Below are 23,013 nucleotides of genomic sequence, written 5' to 3'. Positions count from 1 at the left end.
TTTCGGTTCCAGAACCTGACACTCTCTCGGGCTAAATCCTTTTCTTCTCTGCTCTCTCTTTCTCTTTTCATTTCCTTTTGAAGTTTTAGGATATTATAGCAGAAACAGAACACCTTCCTATCTTGTTCTCTACTCACATTCCGAAACCTGAACTTCACGCTCCGAAACCTGACACTTAGGCTGAAACTTTCTCTTCTTTTCTTTATTATATTTTATATACATATTTTTTTTAGGGTATTACAGATAATTGGTTATTTCAAATATGTTATATCCATTCCTTGGGTGACCTATTCTGCAACGCCAAAAAATAATAGGCTACAACACCATTCTACCATCGTACAGCATGAGGGTAAAGAAGAATCAAATGTATAGGTCATTTCTAGAAATGAGAATTCAGCTAATCGTTTTCGTCTTCCGAAGTACTCTAGAACCACAAACTTCCAAAGTTGCATGCTCATTAAGTGACAAACACTCAAAGTAGTCAACCTATTGAGGATAAGGCCATTGCTCAGTCTACCTACACTATAGTCCAAGGGGGAAATGCATGAACAGCACATATGCAACAATTAATTTTAACATTCTAATATTTTTATTGCTTACAAAATCAAGCACAAGACAGAGAAGCCGATGACAAAGAAAACTAACTTTATTAAAGGAAGAAAAAAAAACTAAGGCTTTAGCTACTTGATTGTTTGAATGAGTTTGACAATTCTAATTGTGCCTAACAATTATAAATGTCACCTTATAAAAAAACAGAATGGGCATCTAAAATGTGGCAAATTTTTGTTTTCATGAAATAACCTAGGAAATCACATTGCTTGCTGCAAATGTATTAAGAATGATGGTATTCAGGAGTAAAACTACAGTAGCTACGTGAAGCCATGCAAAGTAACTACCTTGTTGTTAAAAGCCATTAATACATTTCCACTTCTTTGTATAGCATATCTTGATCCTGATAAACTTTTACAAACCAAGATTAGTTGCCAAAGAGAGCATAGATAAACAATTAGACTAAAAAAAGTTGGTAGTTGGTACCTATTAGAAGGTGGATTACAGATCCCAAAGAATGACCAACACCAAATGTTGGAAGCCCGGTTACCTGTAAAATGATATTGGATACTTGAGTATTTGCATGAGATGTCTACAAAGTTATAATGTTCAACTGCTAGACTCACTATCTCCTGTAAAAATCGCAGACACCTGTCAAACTTGAACTGCACTTCATCTGCTATTAAGAAGTGGTCGAAGCCACTAGCAAAAGGTGTTGCAATAACCAAAGCTCCCCTTGAAAATGAAGACAGAATAACATGTTACATTCTCCAAAACTAGGCAACAATACGGATCTCACCATATCTATGTATGTGCATGTGCACGTGCATGTGCGTGTGTGCATGCGCTGGTGTCTAAATACCCATGTATGTATGTGCGTGTTTGGGTGTATGTGCACATGAGGCATAGTCGGATTCAGATAGGATTCGGTTGAGTCATCTTTTATTTATTTGAGTCAATTTTTGTATTCGTTTTGACTTAGTTGTTTAGATTTTTTTCTAATTATCGGAATTATTTTTTTTGTTAATTTATTTGGGTGAATTTTTAAAATATTTCTAGAATTTATCATGTGAAATAAAATTTGAAATAAAATTTAGGTCATGATGAAATAAAATTTAGGTTTCATATTTTAATTGCAATCATGGTATCTTTTTTTGCCTCTTTGCCGTATGCATGGGGCAAAATATATCTTCCTTAAGGTTTTATCTTCTCTGTTCTTCCTCATCTTTCCTTTTGATTCCTTTTCTAAATTCCTTTCCCTAATTTTCTAAAAATTTTTGTTATTCAGTTTAATATAGATTGTGGGCTCATGTCAAGCAAGATAGATTAGGATTTTCTTGTTTGTCCTACATCAGTTTTGGTGTCAGAAAAAATTCTGTTTTTTCACCTAAAAATTATGGTTTCTAATCATGAACTTCAAACAACATGTAGAAACTATCATACTTCCACCAATGCCCGATTAGAAAATTTGCAGTCTACTGCAAACACATTACATACCATCAATTTAGGAATTCTTCATCAATTAGTTGAAATCAAACAACTTCTCCAAAACCTAACCCTTCCTGAATGACAACCACTATAGAGTTCTCATTTGACATATGTAGCTTTAGCCAGCTCTTGGCTCATACCGCCATTTCCATCGTCTCCACCAACTCCAAAGACAACTCAAAAGTTTATAAAAGCATCCATTATCCAACCGCCACCAACAATCAAGGAGCTCCACTTCCACCATCAGGAATAGTTTGCATACACGGACACAGTTGTAGCAAACATCCGCTTCTTTTCTTCTGGATAAATCAAGTTATGTGAAACTTCTGGGCAATGATCCTTCTTCCTACAATGTTGCAATTAAGATGCTGCTGATGAAGATTGTTCCAAATGCAGGCATTTGATTACACCACTTCATCCTCCCTACGACTCGATATATCTTCATCCTATTATTAATTATCATGATATCGAGGATGAGATCCTGCACGGCGAAAGCGAATGATGCAGAGTCGGATTCGGATAAGATTCGGTTGAGTCATATTTTATTTATTTGAGTCAACTTTTGTATTAGGTTTGATTGAGTCGTTTAGTTTTTTCTTTTCTAATTTTCGGAATTATTATTTGCTAATTTATTTGGGTGATTTTTTAAAAAAATATTTCTAGGATTTATCATGTGAAATAAATCCCTAAAAATTAGGGATATGATATAGGATTTTTTATAGATATGATTGGATTAGAAAGATCCCTAAAATCGTAGGATTTGTTTTAAAGTCTTAGACTAGGATTATATTTTGAAAGCTACAAGTATAGCCTACGGCTTGTAATTCTAGAGATGAGTTATGATGAAATAAAATTTGAGTTCTGTGTTTTGAGTGCGGTCATAGTATCTTCTTCTTCCTCTTGCTGTGTGCGCCGACGAAAATCTATCTTTCTTAATGTTCTATCTTCTCTGTTCTTCCTCATCTTTCCTCCTGATTCTTCTTCTAAATTCCTTTCTCTAATTTTATTAAAATTTCTATAATTCAATTTAATATAGCTTTTGGGCTCATCACAAGCAAGATAGATGAAAACTTTTTATAATTTGTCTTGCATCAGTATGTCCACACATTTGTGTGTATGTGTATGTGTGCACGTGTTTATGTGTACGTGTGTGTGCGTATGCATGTCTACACGTGTGTGCACATCTATATGTTTGTGTCTATAGACTAATATCAATATAATTTAATGCTAACACTAATTAATCAAAACCATTACTAAAAAGAAAAATCTACATATTAATACCTACGTTTTATTCTATATTGATGTCCATAAAGATACAACCTGGATTGTTTGAAATATCTAGAAACTTGTGATTTCTGTGGCACTGGCATAACCTGTGCGGCACAACGGCATAGAACGCTACTGGTACAGCAGTACGGGAGACGTTGTTGGCGTAGTGACAAAGGTCGTGCCAATGTCGGCACACGCCCTTGCGCCAGTAGCACTCCACGGGCATATTGGCACAAATTGGCACAGATTTTTTTTATTTTAAAATATCATGAAAAGTTTTTAGAGTGTTTTAACATCTCTAATGGCTATAAAATGGCTTTTCTATAATATCTCACACTATTTAGTAGGAGAGGAGTCCTAAACATCATAATAACCAAAAAGAATCAATTTCTACATAGTATGTAAGTATATGTATGAAACCAAAACCAAAATCATATTTGGATAAAATTGTCGGAAAGCCCTACCATGGAAATATTTGGTGCACAAATACGGATACTGGGATACAGATACAACACAATACGGATACGATGATCCGTAGAAATGTCAGGATACGATACACGGGTGGTTCTTAATTAAAATATTATTTAAATATATTTAAATGTATGTTTAATTATATGTAATGATAAATTAAGGGCAATTTGGAAACCTAAATTTTTATTAAGAGACATATACATTAGCTCGTACAATTGTTCTAGGTCTATTCATCAAAAAAGATAATCGTATAATAATAATTCAAAGGCTATCAATCAATTATCATCTAACTTGACAAACGATAATAATAGATATTTAGATAATTAGTCATTTGTCATTTATGTCTTGGCCAAAGAGCAATAGTTTTCATTATATAAAACAGTAATAAAAAAATATGTGCTAACACTTTAATAAAAGCAAGACAAAAAACCATTCTCTATGGTCATTGTTTTTTNCATTTGTCATTTATGTCTTGGCCAAAGAGCAATAGTTTTCATTATATAAAACAGTAATAAAAAAATATGTGCTAACACTTTAATAAAAGCAAGACAAAGAAACATTCTCTACGGCCTTTGTTGGTTAGTATTAGGTTGGCCAATTAAATTAAAAAAATAATAAAATAAAAAGTAAAAGCTAAACCCTAAAGGACTAAACCATAGGTTAGTATTGTGTGGAGACAGTGAGAGAGAGCCTTCAACCGTCCATGAACAAAATGATAGGGCAATGACGAATTGAAGAGAGATTGGCATTTTTCCCCATTCTTCCTTATTTCCACTGGGTTACAATGTGGACTTCTCGAAAAAAATTTATTTTAGACCAAAAAAGAACTTTGTCATATCCCCTCATATCACGCGCCATATCCCGCACAGTGTCCTTGTATCCTTTCATATGTAAGCAGTATACGATATTTTTAAGATTTTTTTAACTCTGAAAACTCTATTCTGGTATCGGCACTTACAAAGCGTGTATCGGGTGCGTATCGATATTCAATGTGCATCTGATTCACGAACAACATGTAAATTGAAGTATTTGCACTTCATAGTGGGAAATTCACTACAACTAAAACGATTAAAGAAATAGGAAGAAATCTTCTTGTTTTTTAACTTAAATTTGGTCTTATTACGCAATGTAACTTACTAATTGCTTCAAATATGTAGATTTACAAGATCTACATATTTCAATGTGAAAAAACATTTTGTAAAACTTTTTGCCTCAAAAAAAAAAAAACTCAAAAAGACTTCAAAATATGCCACAAAAAAAAAACAATTTGTCAATACGGTGTCGACACGACCCAATGCCATGTGTAGCACAACCTGGGCACAATACAGCACATGCAGCACAGGTAATCCTTGATAGAAACTAAAATTAACAATTTCTTGAGCTCTTATAACTTCACAACCAAGTGGAGATAAAAATAGATAGTGTAAATTGAATATGCTTCTTAACCGTTGTATAGCATTCTTCTAACGAAAACTAAAGCCATTATTTTTTGACCTATGCATTTGAAAGATCTTTCAAACAATGATTCAATTGATTTGCACTAATATAAACCATAATCTAACAAATGTCGTTTTGGAGACTTTGGCCTTTATCAAAAGATTAAAAATTCATGAGTTAATATCTAATGGTGTGGATATTTAAAGTTGTAGTAGTAACATTTGTAAAGTACCAAGGCCTTCAAAATCTCACTTTATTTAGTAGTACATAAATTATTTAAAATTGGGGTTAATTACATCATTGGTCCCCAACCTTTGCACCAATTTTCACTTGGGTCACCAACTTTTTTCTTTTGCAATTGAGTCCCTAATCTCTTGATTTTATTGCAATTACGTCTCAGCCGTTAAAAAAAGTGTTAAAATTAACGAAATCGCCACATCGCCACCTACTTGGCATTCTTTTGCATGTCAATTTTGGTCCCTAAACTTTACACATTTTTCACTTTAGTCCACAAAAAAAAAAATTCAAAATTTTAAATTTAAATTCAAAATTAATATTAAAATTAAAATTTTAAACTAACGATAAATTAGAATATTGAATTTTAATTTAAAGGTACAATTTTGATTTAAAGCTGAATTAAAATTTTGAATTGACATTCAAATTTTAAATTTGAATTTTAAATTGAATCTAAAGTTTGAATTCAAACTTAAAATTTTGATTTTGATTTTGATATTTCAATTTGCATTTAAATGAAAATTTGGAAACTGAAATTTAAATTTAAAATATGAATTTAAATTTAAAATTATATTCAAATTTTTTATTTTAAATTTTAAATTTGACAAAACTTAAATTTGAATTTAAGATTTGATTCCAATTGTAAATTTCAATTTAAACTTTAAATTCAAATTCACATTTTGAACTTGAAATTCGAAATCAAAGTTTGAAATTAAATTAGAATTAGAATTTAAAATGTGAATTTGGATTTAAAATTAAATACAAAATCAAAATTTAAATTTGAATTTAAATTTGAATCCAAAATCAAATTTTAAATTAAAATCTTGTTTGAATTTATAATTTAATTCAAAGTATAATTTAAATTTAAAATTTAAATTTAAAATTAAAATTTAAAGGTTGGGAACCCAAGTGAAAATTAGTGCAAAGGTTAGGGACCAATGATGTAATTTACTCTTGTATAATTAGTTGGCGCTGACACGGCGCCTCCATGGTGCTGATAGGGCATTTTCCATTAACTTCAACACTTATCTAACGGTTGGGACTTAATTGTAATGAAATCGATAGATGAGGGACTTGATTGCAAAAAAAAGGTTGGGGACCAAAGTGAAAAACAGTGCAAAGGTTGGGACCAACGGTGTAATTAACCCTTAAAAATTGTTTGTATGCATCTCTTATACAGTGTTTGAAAAGGTGCAAGGCGCAAAAAGATGCAAAGGCCTTCTAGAGCCTAGGCGCGAGGCGCGCGCCTCAAGAAGATGAGGCGCACATCTAATAAAAATAAAACACTATTCAGAAGCCTAGTTTAAATGAATATTTTACGTTAAAAAATTCCAAAAAAGCCATAGAAAAAAAAACCATAAAAAAAACAAAGAAATCACATGTATAAATGTTCTCAAATTAAAAAAAAAAAATTATGTTTCAACTATCAACTTAAAAGTGCTTACTGTTACTTCTTACTTCTTGCTTTTTGCCGCTGCTACTTATTACCATTAGGGGTGGAAGAGAGAATAACCAAGAGAAAAGAGGAAGAAAGCATTCAAATTAGAATTTTTTTTTCAATTCCTTAATATTTTATAATACATTAAAAAAACCGAAAACCCAAACCCTAAATACTTTAAATGACAATATCACAAGGTTCGTATAAGGCGCGCGCCTCACTCCCTGAGGCGTTGAGAGCCGCGCCTCGCGCCTATAAGGCGCGCGCCTCACTCCCTAAGGCGTTGAGACCCGCGCCTCGCGCCTAGGGGCTAAGGCGCGCGTCTCAAACATTGGTCTTATATAAATCTATACATAATAATAAATTATAGTATGAAAAATAAAAAATAAAAACCTATTGTATGTCAAAATTATTATAAATTCAACTTAATCAAAATTGCATAATTAAGAAATAGCTTAGTTAAGTCGAGATGTAATTTGAAACAACTTAATTAATTATTTCTGTGCATATATTGCAAAATTTTCTTAAATTAATTGGTTCTATAATTAGTCAATTCAGAATTAGTTAAAAATTTAGATAAAACATTTTGAACTAGACTATTGAACGTTTCTTTTCTTTGCACTATATTTGTTGGTTTTTTCTTGCGATCTCGCCTATTCCGCTTCGTGCTACCCCCGCCGTCACCAAGTAGGCTTTGTGCCGCCACTGTTTACGGTCTTGGCCTTCAATCTTGCTCCTTTTGCTAGCTAGGGCCGATTCCAACCCAAGGGTGACCTTCCGATATGTCTGCATAGTGAAAAGTTTGGTTATACCAAGGTTTGTTTCCTGTGGCTAAATTTCCTTTGCCTTTTCTATCATTATCATTTACAAACCCTTTGTAATGACAGGATCTACTTACAACACTTTTATTTAGTTAAAAACAGTACTGTAGTTTTAATCATGCATCCTTTTAGGGCCAATTTCTTTGATCTGCACACAAGTACCTTGTAATGTTATGAATTAGCCAACATAAAAGCACCAGATCTACGCAATATAGAGGTGGCAAATAAATGAGCAGAGGCAAATAACCATGATATAGCGACAAAACTACATATAATATTTTACTATGTCTACCAAGTTTGAACACTGATGTTTACTATTTGAAAATCTTTTGATGGGAAACTTAGACCATGTTCCAATTACTATTTCATCTTTTTCAATTTAGTTCATTTTAGATCTAAAGCCAACATCGGAATGAGTGGGTGGCATGGAGAAATTTTTCCATTCCAGCCACGACTATCAATGAGAAGTCGAATGCTGGTCAAACAAAATATATGTTAACCCAATAGCAGCGATGATGTCGGTTTCCATTAATGTTTGAAGGATGGCATAGATTACAAAATTTGTGCAACCCTATGTTACTTGGAAACCATATGAGCCATACTACTGACGCCACTACATTTCGGCTCTATGACCAAACAAATATTTGTAGCCTACTTCGGACTGGTTTATTTCAAATTGAATATTGGTTTATATCATGTTTATTTTCCTGTGTGGGCTGTCTGTGACAAAATGATTTCGTATAGATTTGATGCGTCGGTTAACAGCAGTATATAATTGAGCAAATGTTTGTAATATTTATACAAATCTTCTAGCCTTTGTGGAAACTTGTTGGACAGAATAAAACATATATATGTACATATGCTGCTATATCATGTGCTGTTCTTCTCTTCACTTCACTTTGGCACCTTCATTTCATGTAATTCTGATGCTTCACTGACTACCATTTCATCAAATACGAGAATACATTCACTATTTATATGTCATCTTCTTTAGTTGTGTGGATACTTGTTCGGCATGATAAACCTTACATATTTGTAGATCTGCATGGAAAGTCATGTTTCTTACCCTCTTCACTTGTCTTTGCCACCTCTATTTCATCTAGATGTACTATTTTCTGTCTGCCACTGCTCATTACCGAGCATTTGTGTGCTAATCAAGAATATGGTGTTAAAATGGACACTTTAATTGCACTGATCTTGACAAGTGTAAAATGTTTTGCGAAATCATCTACATATATCTGTTGTTCTTCACTCCATGAATTTGAGTTGTTCTTCGGATGTCATGAAAATGGTTAGTACAAGACCGAGCGATATAAATAAAGGATGACAAATCGTGTTTTGGCGATGATGCCAGTTTCCAATCTGCATTTGATGGATGGCATAGATTGCTAAAATTGTGCAGCCCCATGTTAGTTGGAAACCACCTGAGCCATATGTGGTAACCCACCACCTGAGCCATGTCTATTCACTACTTATGTCTAGATACTATATTTAAATGTGAAAATGGTTTCAATATTTACTACAATCTTTTATGTTGTATGGATTCTTATTGGACATAGTAAAACATTCATTTGTAGAGTAGCTCTCACCTATTGCATGTGATATTGTCCTCTTTACTATACTTTTTGCATCTCGTTTTCATGTCTATCTTCTGCTTATGAGTGATAGCTACTTATTCAAATCTCAATTTGGTTTATGCTTGTACTACAAACTTTTAGGCTTTCTGGATTCTAGTTAGTCGTTGTAAACTTGTAAAACTTGTATATGTATAACTGCTGCTATTGCATGTGCTCTTATTGCACTGACTTTACTTTGCCACCTCGATTTCATGTCTATCTACTGCTTATAAGCAAGGTTTTAACTAAGGTTTTAAGTGCCCGTCGACACGGGCCGTACCTACCGTGTCGTACCGTGCCAACAAGATAGCGGCACGATACAAACCCCGTGCCGGTGGCACAGCTCAAAGCCCTCTATTCTTTAAATTAGTAAGTAATTTTCTCAATAAAGTTTAAAAGATGTGATAAAAAAACATAATAAATAGTTAAATATTTTGTTGCTAAAGAAAATAAATATTTCATGCTATTATGTGTCGGTACACAAGAATTTTTTTGACCGGCACGCATCGACACTGCTCGGCACACACCGTACCGTATCGTGCCGGCAAGTTTCCGGCACGACCCCGTGCCACGGCACTTAAATGATAAGTGACTACTAGTCATGCGCATCTGAGCTTTGTTCCAATATTTACTACAACCTTTTATGCGTCGTGGATTCGTGGTGGACATAGTTAAACATACTTATGTAGCTCAATTGCTCTATACTATTCTATTTCTCTCGTTAGTAGACTTACATATGCTTTTATGACTGTCTTTTCTTTGAATCTAAGAATGCTTCCAATATGAAATCCTCAAGTTAACAGTTTTCATTGAGTTGTTGGGTTGTTGGACATAGTAGAACATATACGTACATCAACTGTTATATCTTGTAAGTTTCCTCACCTATTGTATATGCAAGCTTGACTTCATGGACATATGATGCTTTGTGTATAACACTTGTTTAAAAAGTATTGTGTCGATCTCATGCACACTTCGTGAAGTACTAATTAATTTAACTATAGATGCATCCCTTCAAGAAATTTTCTAAGTCCCTTCACAAGAAAGGTGGATTGCCGGAGAACTCACCAAATGAGAAAATCAACAGAATGATGGTCCCAGCAGACTTCGAAATGAAACAAGGACAAGAACTCCTAATTGGACCGACAGTTTGGATGCAATTTGTTTAAGTCTAATGAAGGAGGCACAAACTTTGGGTAACTACGTCAATAGGACTTTCACTACCATAGCTTGGAATAGGATCATAAGTGAACTCGACACTAGAAACAACGTTAACCTCACTTAGGACCAAAATGAAGAATCGACTGAAAGTTCTAAAAAAAACTTTCATGACCTACAATTGTCTTGCCAATAAGAGCGGTGGGGATGGGATTATGTTTTCAACATTCCCACAATCGGTGATCCAAGTGTCTAGGATGCTGTAATAGCGGTAAAATTTAAATACTTTGCATTATATTTTTTTGGTCACCAACTTCGTATAGTATTAAATTATTAATATCCTTTGTTCGGGAGAATCCGACCTATGCCAAGTGTAGGGATATACCCTTTCCCGCTTATAAGGACATTGAGTTCCTTACTAAAAAGACAACTGCCACGGGAAGATATGGATTTTCCTCAGGAATGGCAGCCCCCACCACAATTGATAGCTTATCCTCATCTTTCCCTGGTGAGGATGAAAGTGGCATTGGAGTTAGAATGTCAGCATTTCATCTCTTACCCAGTCCATTTGAAGCAAGGTCATCAAGGTGCGCTATGAATACGAATGATGGAGGCGCTAATACCTCACGCTCTCCAAGCCCTCCCCCGATGCACACAACTGCCAGACAAAGTGCTAGTGGTTCTGGCCATAGCTCTGCTAGAAAAAGAGCTCAATCTCCACAACCCACCAATCCTCAACATAAGCATGCATCTTCTTCTAGTGGGCGAAGGAAGAAAAGTGATCTCACGAGTGACGAGATAGTCGAGATGGTCAAAATTTGAAAACAAAAACTTGACCTTGTACGACAAATATATCACAACGAGATCACCAATCACTCAAATATCGCATCAATTGAGGCATGCATGTACAGAGTTTATAATTTGTCGAGGATAACTAATGAAATAATCTTAGCAGCAGGTGATGCTTTCAAGGACGATAAGAATCGCCAAGTTTTCATGACCATAAATGACGAGCTCGCATTCATGTGGGTTGATCAGCAAGTTGCACAGAAAAATTTATTATACAAGCAGTTTTTCCTAGGGCTGCAGAACAATGGAGTAATGTCAGTCGATGTTTTTTACTTTCTGTTCTATCTTTTTTGGAGTTATCTTTTCATCTATGTTATATAATAGAACAATGTCGTAATGTTGGTCGTTGTTTATTACTTTGGGTTATGTTTTCATTGGAGTTATCTTTGCATGTATATTAATATTTTAGAACAATGTCGTAATGTTGGTCGATGCTGGTTACTTTTGGTTCTTTTTGTCAAGTTATCTTCGCATGTATGTTATGTTTTAGAATAATGTTGTAATGTTGGTCAATGTTTGTTACTTTCGGCTTTAGTCATGTGTTTACTTATTTGCCTACCAATCGTGTTCTTCGCGTTACAAATGTGGTAGATCTATTTGAGGAGCTTATGCATTTATTTGTGTTATGCTTCGTAATACGTTCTCTATTTCGTAATAACAATTGAATATCGTTTATGTACCAACTTCCGCATTAAATGTTGCACATTTGCTCAATCTATACTCATCTATGGCAATGTATTGATGTGTACTCAATTACCATATCTACTTGATGACATTAGGATTTTTTTGCAACAGTGATGGGTGAGTTAGTATATCGATCTGTACTTTCCTCGGCAATCATAGCCAATATTATGACAATCTATACCTATACATTATTTCCCCAAAAAAAAGCCACGTGGCGGAGTTTCCTTCCTTTAGCGAAACCAACTTTTCGGGTTCCCTTCACCTATAACATCTAATTAATAGTCCACTAAGCTTAACCTAACCCTTCGCCTTTCTATACACATAACGTCGTCTTCCCTCCACCTATAATATCTAATCCTTCCCTCCACCTATAACATTTAATTAATAGCCCACTCACCTTAATCCAACCCTTCGCCTTTCCTACAAACATAACGTTTAATTAATAGTCCACTCACCTTAATCCAACCCTTCACCTTTCCTACAAATATAACGTCTAATTAATGGTTCACCTACTTTAATCCTAATCTAAACAGTAAATCGTAGAAACCTACGAAAAGCTCAATTCTCTTCTTNATGTTGTATCGTTGAAATTTCTTTGATAGTTTTATTCAGTTTTTTTAAGTTTTTTTTATTTGCATGGTATTCAGACTAATGTGTTTGTTATGTTGAAGATTTATTATTTTTTCTTTTTCTATCCTTTGTTTTTTATTTTTTTTTCTCGAAAGTAAAGTTCTGTATTATATTTACTGTATTTGGTTGTGTTAGGTTGTATATCTTTTTGTCTCTTAAAAATTTATTATATAACTTATCATATGCTTTTTTTTTTCTATTTGTATGACTCTTTTTATTAACTGATATAAGCTGTTTATAAAATTAGATTGATATATGATCTAAAAAGGTCTTCATTTTCTTGAAGGGATAAGTATCTTAGCTTATATAGAAAATGAAGGAATAAAAATATAACTTATACAAAAAAAGTTTAACTCTTTGATTGTTTTGATTTATAAAATGTTAATTTTTATTAGATTTTTTATCTAAACCTCTCTCAAATAGTATGTCATTTTTCGTCTCAATAGGTTAACATACTTATTATTTTTCTATAAACATTTTGTTACTAATCAACTTTAGCAAATTAATATACTTTTACAAGAAGCCAATATGCTTGGACTATTTTGATTTTTAAAATAATAATAAATTCTTGATATATTAATTAGACACTAAATTTATTTTAATAGTATCTACCCGTCGCAACGCACGGGTTACTGCACTAGTATTAGATAAAGATGATGATTATTGGGATCAATTATTTGTGTTGCTACGTGAGCAAGGAAACTTGACATTTAGAAATACATTGAACAAGCAACAATGCCAAACTCAGCCTTTTACTGGACATAAGATGCTTTGTGATATTTGGAATGGTCATCCTGAGCAAGGCTACCATGACTTTCACGTGAGTACCACTACATTTATTGCACTCCACGATGAGCTAGTCAGGAGAGGGTTGATAAGCAGCACAAGGAATATGACTGCTGACGAACAATTAGCAATTTTCTATTTTGCATAGGCCATGGTGTAGCAAATAGGGTCCTTGCGGAAACATTCCAACATTCGGGGGAACAATTAGTACACATTTTAACAATGTTCTACAAGGCATTGTGATGCTGAAAGATCACTACATAATGTTGCCGACAAGTAATGCTGCGTGCATCCAAGGATTAGGGATGATCCAAATTTTCATCCCTTAAAGGTAAACTATCATGCTTATATGTATAATAACATTAGATTATAAATGAATGGTTACTAATTCATAAATATGTTTCATGTTGAGTTGTAAAATGCTATTGGTGCGGTCGACGGAACACATATTCCAGTGGTTGTCCAAAGGAGCAAGCAACCAAGATTTCGCTATCGCAAAGGGTTTACATCCCAAAATATGATGGTTGTCATCTCATTTGATCATCACTTCCTGTTTGTATGCATAGGCTGGGAGGGATCTGCTACGGATATAAGAGTACTTCAATAGGCGTGCGAAAGTAGTGGTTTTGTTGTTCCAAAAAGTAATATCTAAATATTTGTTTCTTATAATTTATGTTTGTTGTTTTACTAACAACAGTGATTTATTTAACAAGTTGTATTCCGCAATGATCGCATGCAAATATTACTTAGTAGATTCGGAATACGCAAATACAAATATATTTCTTGCACCCTATAGAAAAGAGCGTTATCATATTAGTCAATTTGATGGTAACACACGGGGTCGCACACATCGAAATCCACGAGATCTGTATAATCATCGGCATGCTCAATTAAGAAATGTGGTCGAGAAGACATTGGCATTTTAAAGAAGCGTTTCAAAATTCTAAACCTAGCAATACCATTTCCATATAAAGTGCAATGCTTGATTGCTATGGCATGCTGCATGATACATAACTTTATTCGCCGACAGCAGGGCAATGATAGATATTTTAACGACAAGCTTGATGCACAAGTAGAAGAAGATGAAGAGGAAGACGCAAGTAATTTGGGAGGAAATGATGAGTTACGGTGTAAGGTACCGGACTTCTACAACTATGAAGTTACGGTGTACATTTAAATAGTTCCGGTGAGGTTGCGGTGGAATGTAACATACCGGATTTTTAAGTGTAAAAGTGAAAATAAATAAAAATAGTATGAGATGCTATTTTTATTGGATTTAGAGAAGTGAAATATAGGTTGGGAATGACCTGTGCTGAAATCGAAGTGAAAACAGAATATTTAGAATTTTCTGTGTGAAACGGGACAGATAAATTAGTAGAAAATGCACAGTGTCAGAAAATTATGAAAACTGGAGGATAAGTCAGAATTATTTTTATGAGGCTAGATTTAAAGTTTCAGCCCATTCTGACACCCGGAAGGTGAAAAATAAAATCCGACAGTTATCTGATAAAGATTACAGTTCGATAGACCTTTCGGTGACTAAACGGGATCGAAACTGAAAGATTAAAATTTCTTTCAGTAACTTAAGTAAAACCGAGCATGACTGCCAAATTTGAGCTCAAACGGACGTTCAGAAGGGCAGACGAAAAATATATGTACCGTGCTGCTAAACTGAATGTGAATAGTGTTCTTGGATAACTTGGAGGTCATGTTTCCTATGAAACTTAGAGGTCAAGTTTCCTATATACATATATATATATGAAGGATTGAGCCTTTTCTCTCATTCCCTCACACTTGCAACCAAAGAGAAAGATCTCTCTCTCTCTAGCAATTTCTCCACCAAAGAGAGGAATTGGAGGTGGATTTGGAGAAGAAAAAAAAGCTTGCTTAGAGGTGAAGCTTTCTTTTTTTTCACCATTGGCTTGAAGAGAGCTTGAGTTTGAGAGGTAAGCTTTGATAGCAACAATGGTAAATTGCTAAGTAGTGATTTGTATGCCTTAGAAATGGGTTTAGTGAAACTCCTGGATGCTAAATAGATAGTTGATGCTCGAATTTAGAGATCAAATGATGAATTCTTACATAATTGCATCTTAGGGCATCAAAAGAGGGGTTTTGCTTGTGAGGGGTTTTGATCTAAATTGATCATGTATAAACCTAATTGCTAGGTTTTCTGACGCGTTGGCGAAGTCGGTTCGGCGATACGACGAGGCTACGTGAAGATATTAAAGAACGAAGCCGTTAAGGTATAGATTGCCGCAGCTCGCGGCAAAAGCTTTCAAAAATCACGAAATCGGAACCCTAGCCTCTTGGTAGCATTAAAAGGTGGGGGGTGTCCATCCCGAAGCAACTGAGCTTCCTTTTATGTCTAAGTTCTATATGTTGATCATATTCCTATATGTTGATATATTGTGCATTATAGGATTAGTAGATGATTACATTTCCATTCCTTGCATGTTACCTAGGTTGTGTAGCATTGTGGGCTTGACACTTGATCTTAGGTTGCATGAGGATTGGGTCTTGCGACAAGAATCCTATAGTGACAAGAATGATGATGAACTTGGACATGTAATTGGCCTAGACGAGTGGCGTTTGGACTAGTGTAATAAAGACACTATAATATTGACGAGTGGCATGTCGATTTAGTGTATTAAGACACATATAACATCATGACATAAACGAGTGGCATCAAATCTAGTGTAGTGAAACACTATGGCATTTGAACCTAGGGATAGTAGATTTTCCCGATTGTCATGTTGTAGACATTATGCATTTGGCATTAGTGCATTTGAGGCATTGATTATGCATTTGGTATTGTGCAGCAGAGGCACATTGACCCTGGTAGATAGGGTATCCTCTTGTGAGGATTGGATCATACTCACTAGTCTGTTTTTGCTTGTCGGTGGTCGCTCCACCGAAGCACGAGTCTCCGGAGTACTTCACTAGGGGCAGACGTAGTTGTCCCGCAGACGGTCTCGGTGTGCGAGTGCAGATTCTCCTCACCTATGAGATTGAGAGTGAGTCGGGGTTGACCCCGGGGTGGCAACCTTCGGGTTAGCCATGAGATTGGATACTATCGAGGCATAGTTGCACGACGCACTATGTAGTAGCTCGTTCATTCGGATTATTGAGGCATAGTAGCATGTGCAGATACATCACTATGTAGTAGCTCATTTCCAAGCAGATTGGGTAAAGAATATGAATGGCATAGCAGATTTGCATTCATACCTTGAGTTGACATTGAGACATAGTAGCATGTTGTAGATACATCACTATGTAGTAGCTCATTTCCATTATTGTTGAAGCATAGTATCATGATTAGTAGAATATCATTGCTATGTTCATGCATTACCTCGAGTAGACATAGTGTATGTTGTAGATTGCATTACTATGTACTTTTCTATACTCATGACATGATTCTCGCATGATAGTAGTTGTTGCATGCATTATCATCGTTGATGGCATGATAGAGTAGTCGCAGTTTACTTTTATCTATCTATCTATCTCTCTATCTGTGCCAGCTTAGACCTAGTGGGAAAACCGGCGGCGTCGGCGGCCGAACCCACTGGGAACTATATTTATATAGTTCTCACCCCGTGTGGTTTTGGGGTACAGGTACACATAGAGGCGAGCCGAGCGAGGACCGCGGCAAGGGCATAGCGCCCTAAGTGAGCCTAGTTAGTAGCTTTTCCTTTATGCATTAGAGTACCCTCGTGTACTAGATGATGTTTTGGATAGTTATGGGAGAGCCATGATGTATTTTGGAAAACATGTATCTATATTTTGAAAGATGAAAATGTAATGTTATCAAATGATGTAACTATTGAATGGTTGTAATAGTTAGACTATCTCTCTTTATACACTTGCATATTACTTGTGGTTCTTGCTCTTAGATGTATTGCACTTGTGTGCATCGTATCGATCATGTATGTTATTTAAGCATTTCCTGGGCGCTTAATTGTACAAGATCTGGTTGCTTAGCCTTGGGCGGACAGGAGAGGTGCTGTCCGTTCGGCGGTCCGTCTGGCGCGCCCGAACCGTGCCAAATTGGTATTGGATTCTGGGCAGGGCGTGACAGAGTTGGTGGTATCAGAGCAAGCTAAGAGTAAGTAAAGAGAGAGTCTAGAATGACTTAAGAGACCCTAGGACGGTAAACCGTAAGGTTATAGGTGCATGAGTGGAACGTGAACCTATAACGGTGGCGGAAGTTGAATCGATTGGGTTAAGATACTAAACCTCTAAAACGGATGTCAGAGATAGACTCAAAGTGTGGTATATTCTCAACCAAGTGTGTTCATGTTGGCGCGCGACAACATGAAACCTAGTGATGAGAATAGGCACCCTTGTGTGACTTTCGCCTGATTTGAGTCGCGTTGTCTAGAAGTTGCGACAAGATTAACGAGTTAAGGTGATTAACCAAGTGATCGCGTTTCAGGAGCTATGGCACCAAAGAGACGCCCCGCGACTAGATCCACTCCGGCACCACCTCCCGAGGTGCCCGAGTAGTCGGGATCTGAAGAAGTGCGGGAATTGCGAGCGCAGATCGCTTCGATGGTCAGGGCGATGCAGCGCCAAGAGGACCAGATTGCGAGGCTACAACAGTTGGTAGCGCAGCTGGCGTCGGCTCAAGCGAATGTTGAGCGGCCCGCGCCTCCGGTGGTCGTGCCCGTCGTGACAGAGGGTATGGCCACGGCAGCTGTGCCAGTTGCGGCGCAATCCGCGCCGGCGATGGTGGCTGCCAGTTCGGGGACATTAAATCCCGAAGGTGTAGCTATGGAAGCCGAGAGGGAGCGCGCACTTGCGGCTCTTATGAAGTTTCGAAAGTTTAGTCCGCCGATGTTCAACGGGAAGAAGGTTGAGTCTTGGATGGTCGAGTCGCGGGTGGACTCAATGGAGACTCTTTTTGAAGATCTCTATATACTAGAGAAGGATAAAGTTCCCCTTGCTACACATTGCTTGGAGCGGGCAGTGAAGGTGTGGTGGAAGCGGGTCAAGCGAGATCGGTCTCCCGACCTTCCGCCATTGACGTGGAAAGAGTTTCCGAGCGTGTTATATGTCAACTATTTCCCCAATAGTAAGAAAAAGAAGCTCCAGGATAAATTCCGAAAGTTAAAGCAAGGAAACCGCTCGGTCGGAGAGTACGAGCAGGAGTTCTCACGTATTATCGACGGCGTCCCCGACGTGGTGCGAGACGACAGAGATCGGGCCAACTGGTTCGTGAGAGGACTCCGACCGGATATATATAAAGCGTTTCACGTTCTGAAGCTCACTACATTTGCGGAGGTGCTCGATCGAGCGTTGTGGGCGGAGCATAGTAATGCCCACGTCCGCGAGGAGCGAGAGGCGTCCAAGAGGGACGGCGGTAAGAAGCGAGCTTCTGATGGCTCGAGAGGTCAGTCAAGGTCTAAGAAGCCTCCGAAGTACCCGCGAGCATGGTCCCAGAGTTGTGGGACTCGGAAGTGCATCATTTGCGGAGGTAAACATGACCCGAACCATTGCGAGCAAAAAAAGGGAAGATGCTTCATGTGTGGTCAGGCGGGGCACATTAGCCGCCACTATCCAAGGAGGACCTCTCCTGTCCCGTCTACTCCATCGGCTCCGACAATTCCGGGCCATTATGGAGGAGCCCTACCTACTGTTGCGTCAGTTGGACGTGTGATGGCACCTCGTCGGTCCGAGGTGGCTCAGTCGACTCCGAGTGACCAGGTGTTTGCCGCTCAAGTCAAGGAACCTGCTGCTGTCGAAGATGCCACGGCAGGTATGGTTTAGTTGCAGCAAATGTGTGTTTCTGCATGATATTAAGTTAGTGCATTGCATGCATTTTCATGGTCAGTTGCTACTATTTATACATTAGTATGGTAGGTACCAGTGGACGGGTAGGTAAGGGTACCCGGGCATGCTTGTGTGAAAGAGTATAGCGCCTGCTGGAGCAGGTAGAGAGCTAGACGGTACTAGCAAATTGTTAGTAGTGGTTCTTGGACGAAAAATGAGACTCGTGGTGTAGATGAAATGGTGAAGTGACTCTCAAGGCAACATGATCAGTAGATTGCGAGAGTTGAGCCATGATACTTGTAGGCACCCGAGTAATCCGAAAATTTCGGATATTGTTCCGATAGATTGGACGGTGAAGGTAGAGTCATTGTTGAGAGAATGGTCGATTAGTGGCCAAGTTTGAGCACGTGGGCCTAGTAGTACCTTAAGGTGAGGTAGGCGGTTGTGCTCGTGCGGCCGGTGTGCATAGGCAAGATTGCCTAATGCTAGATTTCGTGTGGAACGCTGTAGAGGCGTAGAGCGCTCGAGTGTAAATACTCGTGGAATGCGGATTTTATTCAGCCGGGGGAGTGAGATGGCAGTAGCACTGTAGCATTGCTAAGTGTGAAGCGGGCCATGGGTCACTCGTGGGGCTCGCGGCTCGCAGTAGGTGCCTAGGAGCCGATAGTAGTATATATGGCTCGGTAGAACATGTCGTGTAGGACGACGACGGCGGGTAGTGCTTGGGGACAACCCGTACCTAGACCATTTGTGGACTGTGAAGCCTGGGTCCATTGGGTAGGCACAGTTGGCTGCGAGTTGCAGCGGCCCGGTACCTACGAGTAGGGCAAAGTTTTAGTCAGGGCAGTAGTCCGAGCATAGACCCGGGAGCGTGGAATGCCACGTGTGGATTACGAGATCGATGACACACCGAGTGTGCAGTAACCCAACCCGAGGACCTGACGTGGTTTGGGGTCATAGTTGCTCCTAGTCGAAGTGTGTGCGAATTCCGAAGTAAGAATTTCTCCCAGTAGTGTTGATTGGGTCTACGCTTGCGAGCGAGAGACGCTACGTGTTGAGACAGGTTTGGGCGGTAGATCTACGTATGGTTGGTGACCTTTGGTCTACCTATGGAAAGCCAAGGTGAGCGGTTTGGCCGGTAACTCAGTTAGTGAGTTGGCTCGGATTCGCGAACAAAGTGTTCGTGTGAATTCATTATAGGAACGAATTGATATCAGCCGCGGCAATGGAAAGAGAAGATAAAGTGGTCTCTTGGAGAATTTTGGATAACTTATGGCTTCAATCTAGATCTGAGAATTACTCTCTGGAGATTAACATTGGAGATGTGCCGAAGGGTGCCATCTCGTAGTAAAGCAATTCGATTGTGTATAGTGGCATTGCGATGGGTCGATGCACCAATAGATATTGCTCTTAGGCAATGCCAGTGATCGAATCGAAGTATTATTCCTAGATTCGGTAGCAAGTAGTGTTGGAGCGTATTAGAGTTGTCGAGTGTCGACTTACGCTGCACGAGACTTGCGGAACCGTAATGCATTTTGGTGTTGTGCTTAGCAAATGTGAGTGAATTTGGTCTCAATTGTAAGGAACCGGACTTCTAAATTATGAAGTTACGGTGTATATTGGTTTGAAAGCCATTTGAATGGTTCTGATGAGGTTGCGGTGAAATGATACATATACCGAATTTTTAAATATAAAGATGAATAAATAAACAATAGATATGAGATACTAATTTTTATTGATTTTGGAGAAGGTGAATTATAGTTAAACGACCTGTGCTGCAAATCGGAGTTGAAACAGAAGATTTATTTTCTGTTGAGAAACGAGCAGATTAATTAGGCAGAGAATGCACAGTGTCAACATATATGAAAAGAGGTAAGTCAGAATTATTTTTATGAGCCTAAGATTTAAAGTTTCATACATTTCTGACACCCGTAGAGTAGAAATAAAAATTGCGCAAGTTATTGATTAAGATATTACGTTTAAGCACATTTTCGTGACCAAACGGGATGAAATTGATAAACTTTAGAAATTGATATTTACTCATGACTAGATAAATGTGAGCTTGACCTGTCAAATTTGTAACCAACAGGACATAGAATGGCTCCAACTGTTACGAACTGCTAAACTCCTTTGTCTGAAGTGAATAGTGTATGCTACATTGGCGGTTGTTGACATAAGTAGAGAAGCTTCTAGCACTAGGCTCTTTTCACAGCAGCACGCACCCCCACAACAACCACTTCATGGTGAGTTGAGAGAAATCCTCACATATCATCTTCTAAAGATCTCTCTCATCTCTCCAAATCTCTCGCTCAAATTTGCGGCGTTGGTGGAGAAGATGCTTGCGAACGCGTTGGAGGCGACGGGTCGAGCTTTCGCGCGCCCGTTGGAGCGGCGTGTTCTCTTCGCGGCGTTCACATTTTGGTAAACTTTTGGGATTTGGCTTAATCCTTAACCTTAAGTGTACTAGTAGCCTCTAATGAGCATTCTTAGCATGTTGCTCCATTTAATTTGGATTATTTGGGGGTAATTGCATGTTAGGGCTCAAAAGTGGGATTTTGCAATATGTGAAGGTTTGATCTAAATTGATCATGTATAAACCTAATTGCTAGGTTTTCTGACGCGTTGACGAAGTCAGTTCAGCGATTTGTCGAGCCGGTGCGAAGTTATTAAAAAAACGGACGTTTAGGCTTCGTTTCCGCCTGGAGGGCCGAGGCGACGTCGTAAAATCATGGAATCGGATTTGAGGCACCGTAACAACAAAACAAAGACCCTTTTTGCCCGAGGCTGCGAAGCGATGCGCGGTTGGTGCGCAATTGCAAGTTCCGACGGAACCGAGCACCGAATGCGGCGGGAAGCCGATTGCAAGTGTCGACAAGCAATCAGAATGCACTAACAGGTGGGTTGTAAGGTACCAGACTTCTAAAACTATGAAGTTACGGTGTACATTTAAATGGTTCCGGCGAGGTTGCGGTGGAATGTAACATACCGGATTTTAAATGTAAAAATGAAAATAAATAAAAATAGTATGAGATACTATTTTATTGGATTTAAGGGTGTAAAGTATAAGTTGAAAATGACCTGTGCTGAAATCGGAGCGAAAACAGAAGATTTAGAATTTTCTGTGAGAGACAATGCAGATAAATTAGCAGAAAATGCACAGTCTCAGAAAATTATAAAAATTGGCAGGGATGTCAGAAATATTTTAATGAGGCTAGATTTAAAGTTTAATATTTTTCTGACACCCGTAGAGTGAGAAATAAAATCCGACAGCTATCTGATAAAGATTACAGTTCGGTACAGTTTTCGGTGACCAAATGGGGTCGAAACTGAAAACTTAAGATATATTCTTGTTCAGTATGTTAAACCGAACATGACTGTCAAATTTGAGCTCAAACGGATACTCTGGGAGCTCCGGCGAAAGATATCAGATTTTAAGTTGCCTGGAGTGAATAGTGTTGGTGTTGACTTTAATTAGAAGCATCAGCTTCTTCTCCTTCAACCGACCACCGCCAAAAAGAGAGAGATATGTTGACCTAGTAGCAGGTAATCCCTCTGTGACGAGATTTGATCATTACTCACGATGTGCTGTTACAGAGCTTGTAGGTGTGCCTGCTCCCACAAGCAGTACACTCCGCGAGTTGTCACCCGATAGGGACACGCCTTATGGTCCCCGAGGGAGTAGCCTATGGGGTCCCCGCAGACGTCTTGGGCGAGTGAGCGGATTCCTCCCAAGTGAGTCGGGTGAGTGAGCTGATCCTCCACCTGTGACGATTGAGGATTAGGGTTGTGGTACGTGTGTTGAGTCGGGCGAGTGGGA

The 23,013-nt window shown here is 37.9% G+C and overlaps 1 protein-coding gene across 6 annotated transcripts in view; it reads right to left on the bottom strand.

Moving 5' to 3' along the window:
- LOC109711510 overlaps positions 1-23,013 on the bottom strand; it is a 70,673-nt gene that overhangs the window by 34,097 nt on the left and 13,563 nt on the right. For 3 of the 6 annotated variants that reach the window (XM_020234595.1, XM_020234597.1, XM_020234599.1), the window contains 3 exons: positions 1,176-1,284; positions 1,036-1,099; positions 897-952 (listed from right to left, as the gene is read on the bottom strand). In XM_020234595.1, coding sequence (XP_020090184.1) covers positions 897-952; positions 1,036-1,099; positions 1,176-1,284 — 229 coding nt within the window. Of the gene's footprint in view, positions 1-896; positions 961-1,035; positions 1,100-1,175; positions 1,285-23,013 lie in introns of all 6 variants that reach the window. The other 3 variants (XM_020234596.1, XM_020234598.1, XM_020234600.1) reach the window with 3 other exon arrangements.

Source organism: Ananas comosus, linkage group 6, assembly GCF_001540865.1.
Source record: "Ananas comosus cultivar F153 linkage group 6, ASM154086v1, whole genome shotgun sequence".
In the NCBI taxonomy this organism is placed as follows: domain Eukaryota; kingdom Viridiplantae; phylum Streptophyta; class Magnoliopsida; order Poales; family Bromeliaceae; genus Ananas; species Ananas comosus.
Note: the sequence above shows the minus strand (reverse complement) of the source record. Positions and strands in the feature narration are given on the sequence as shown.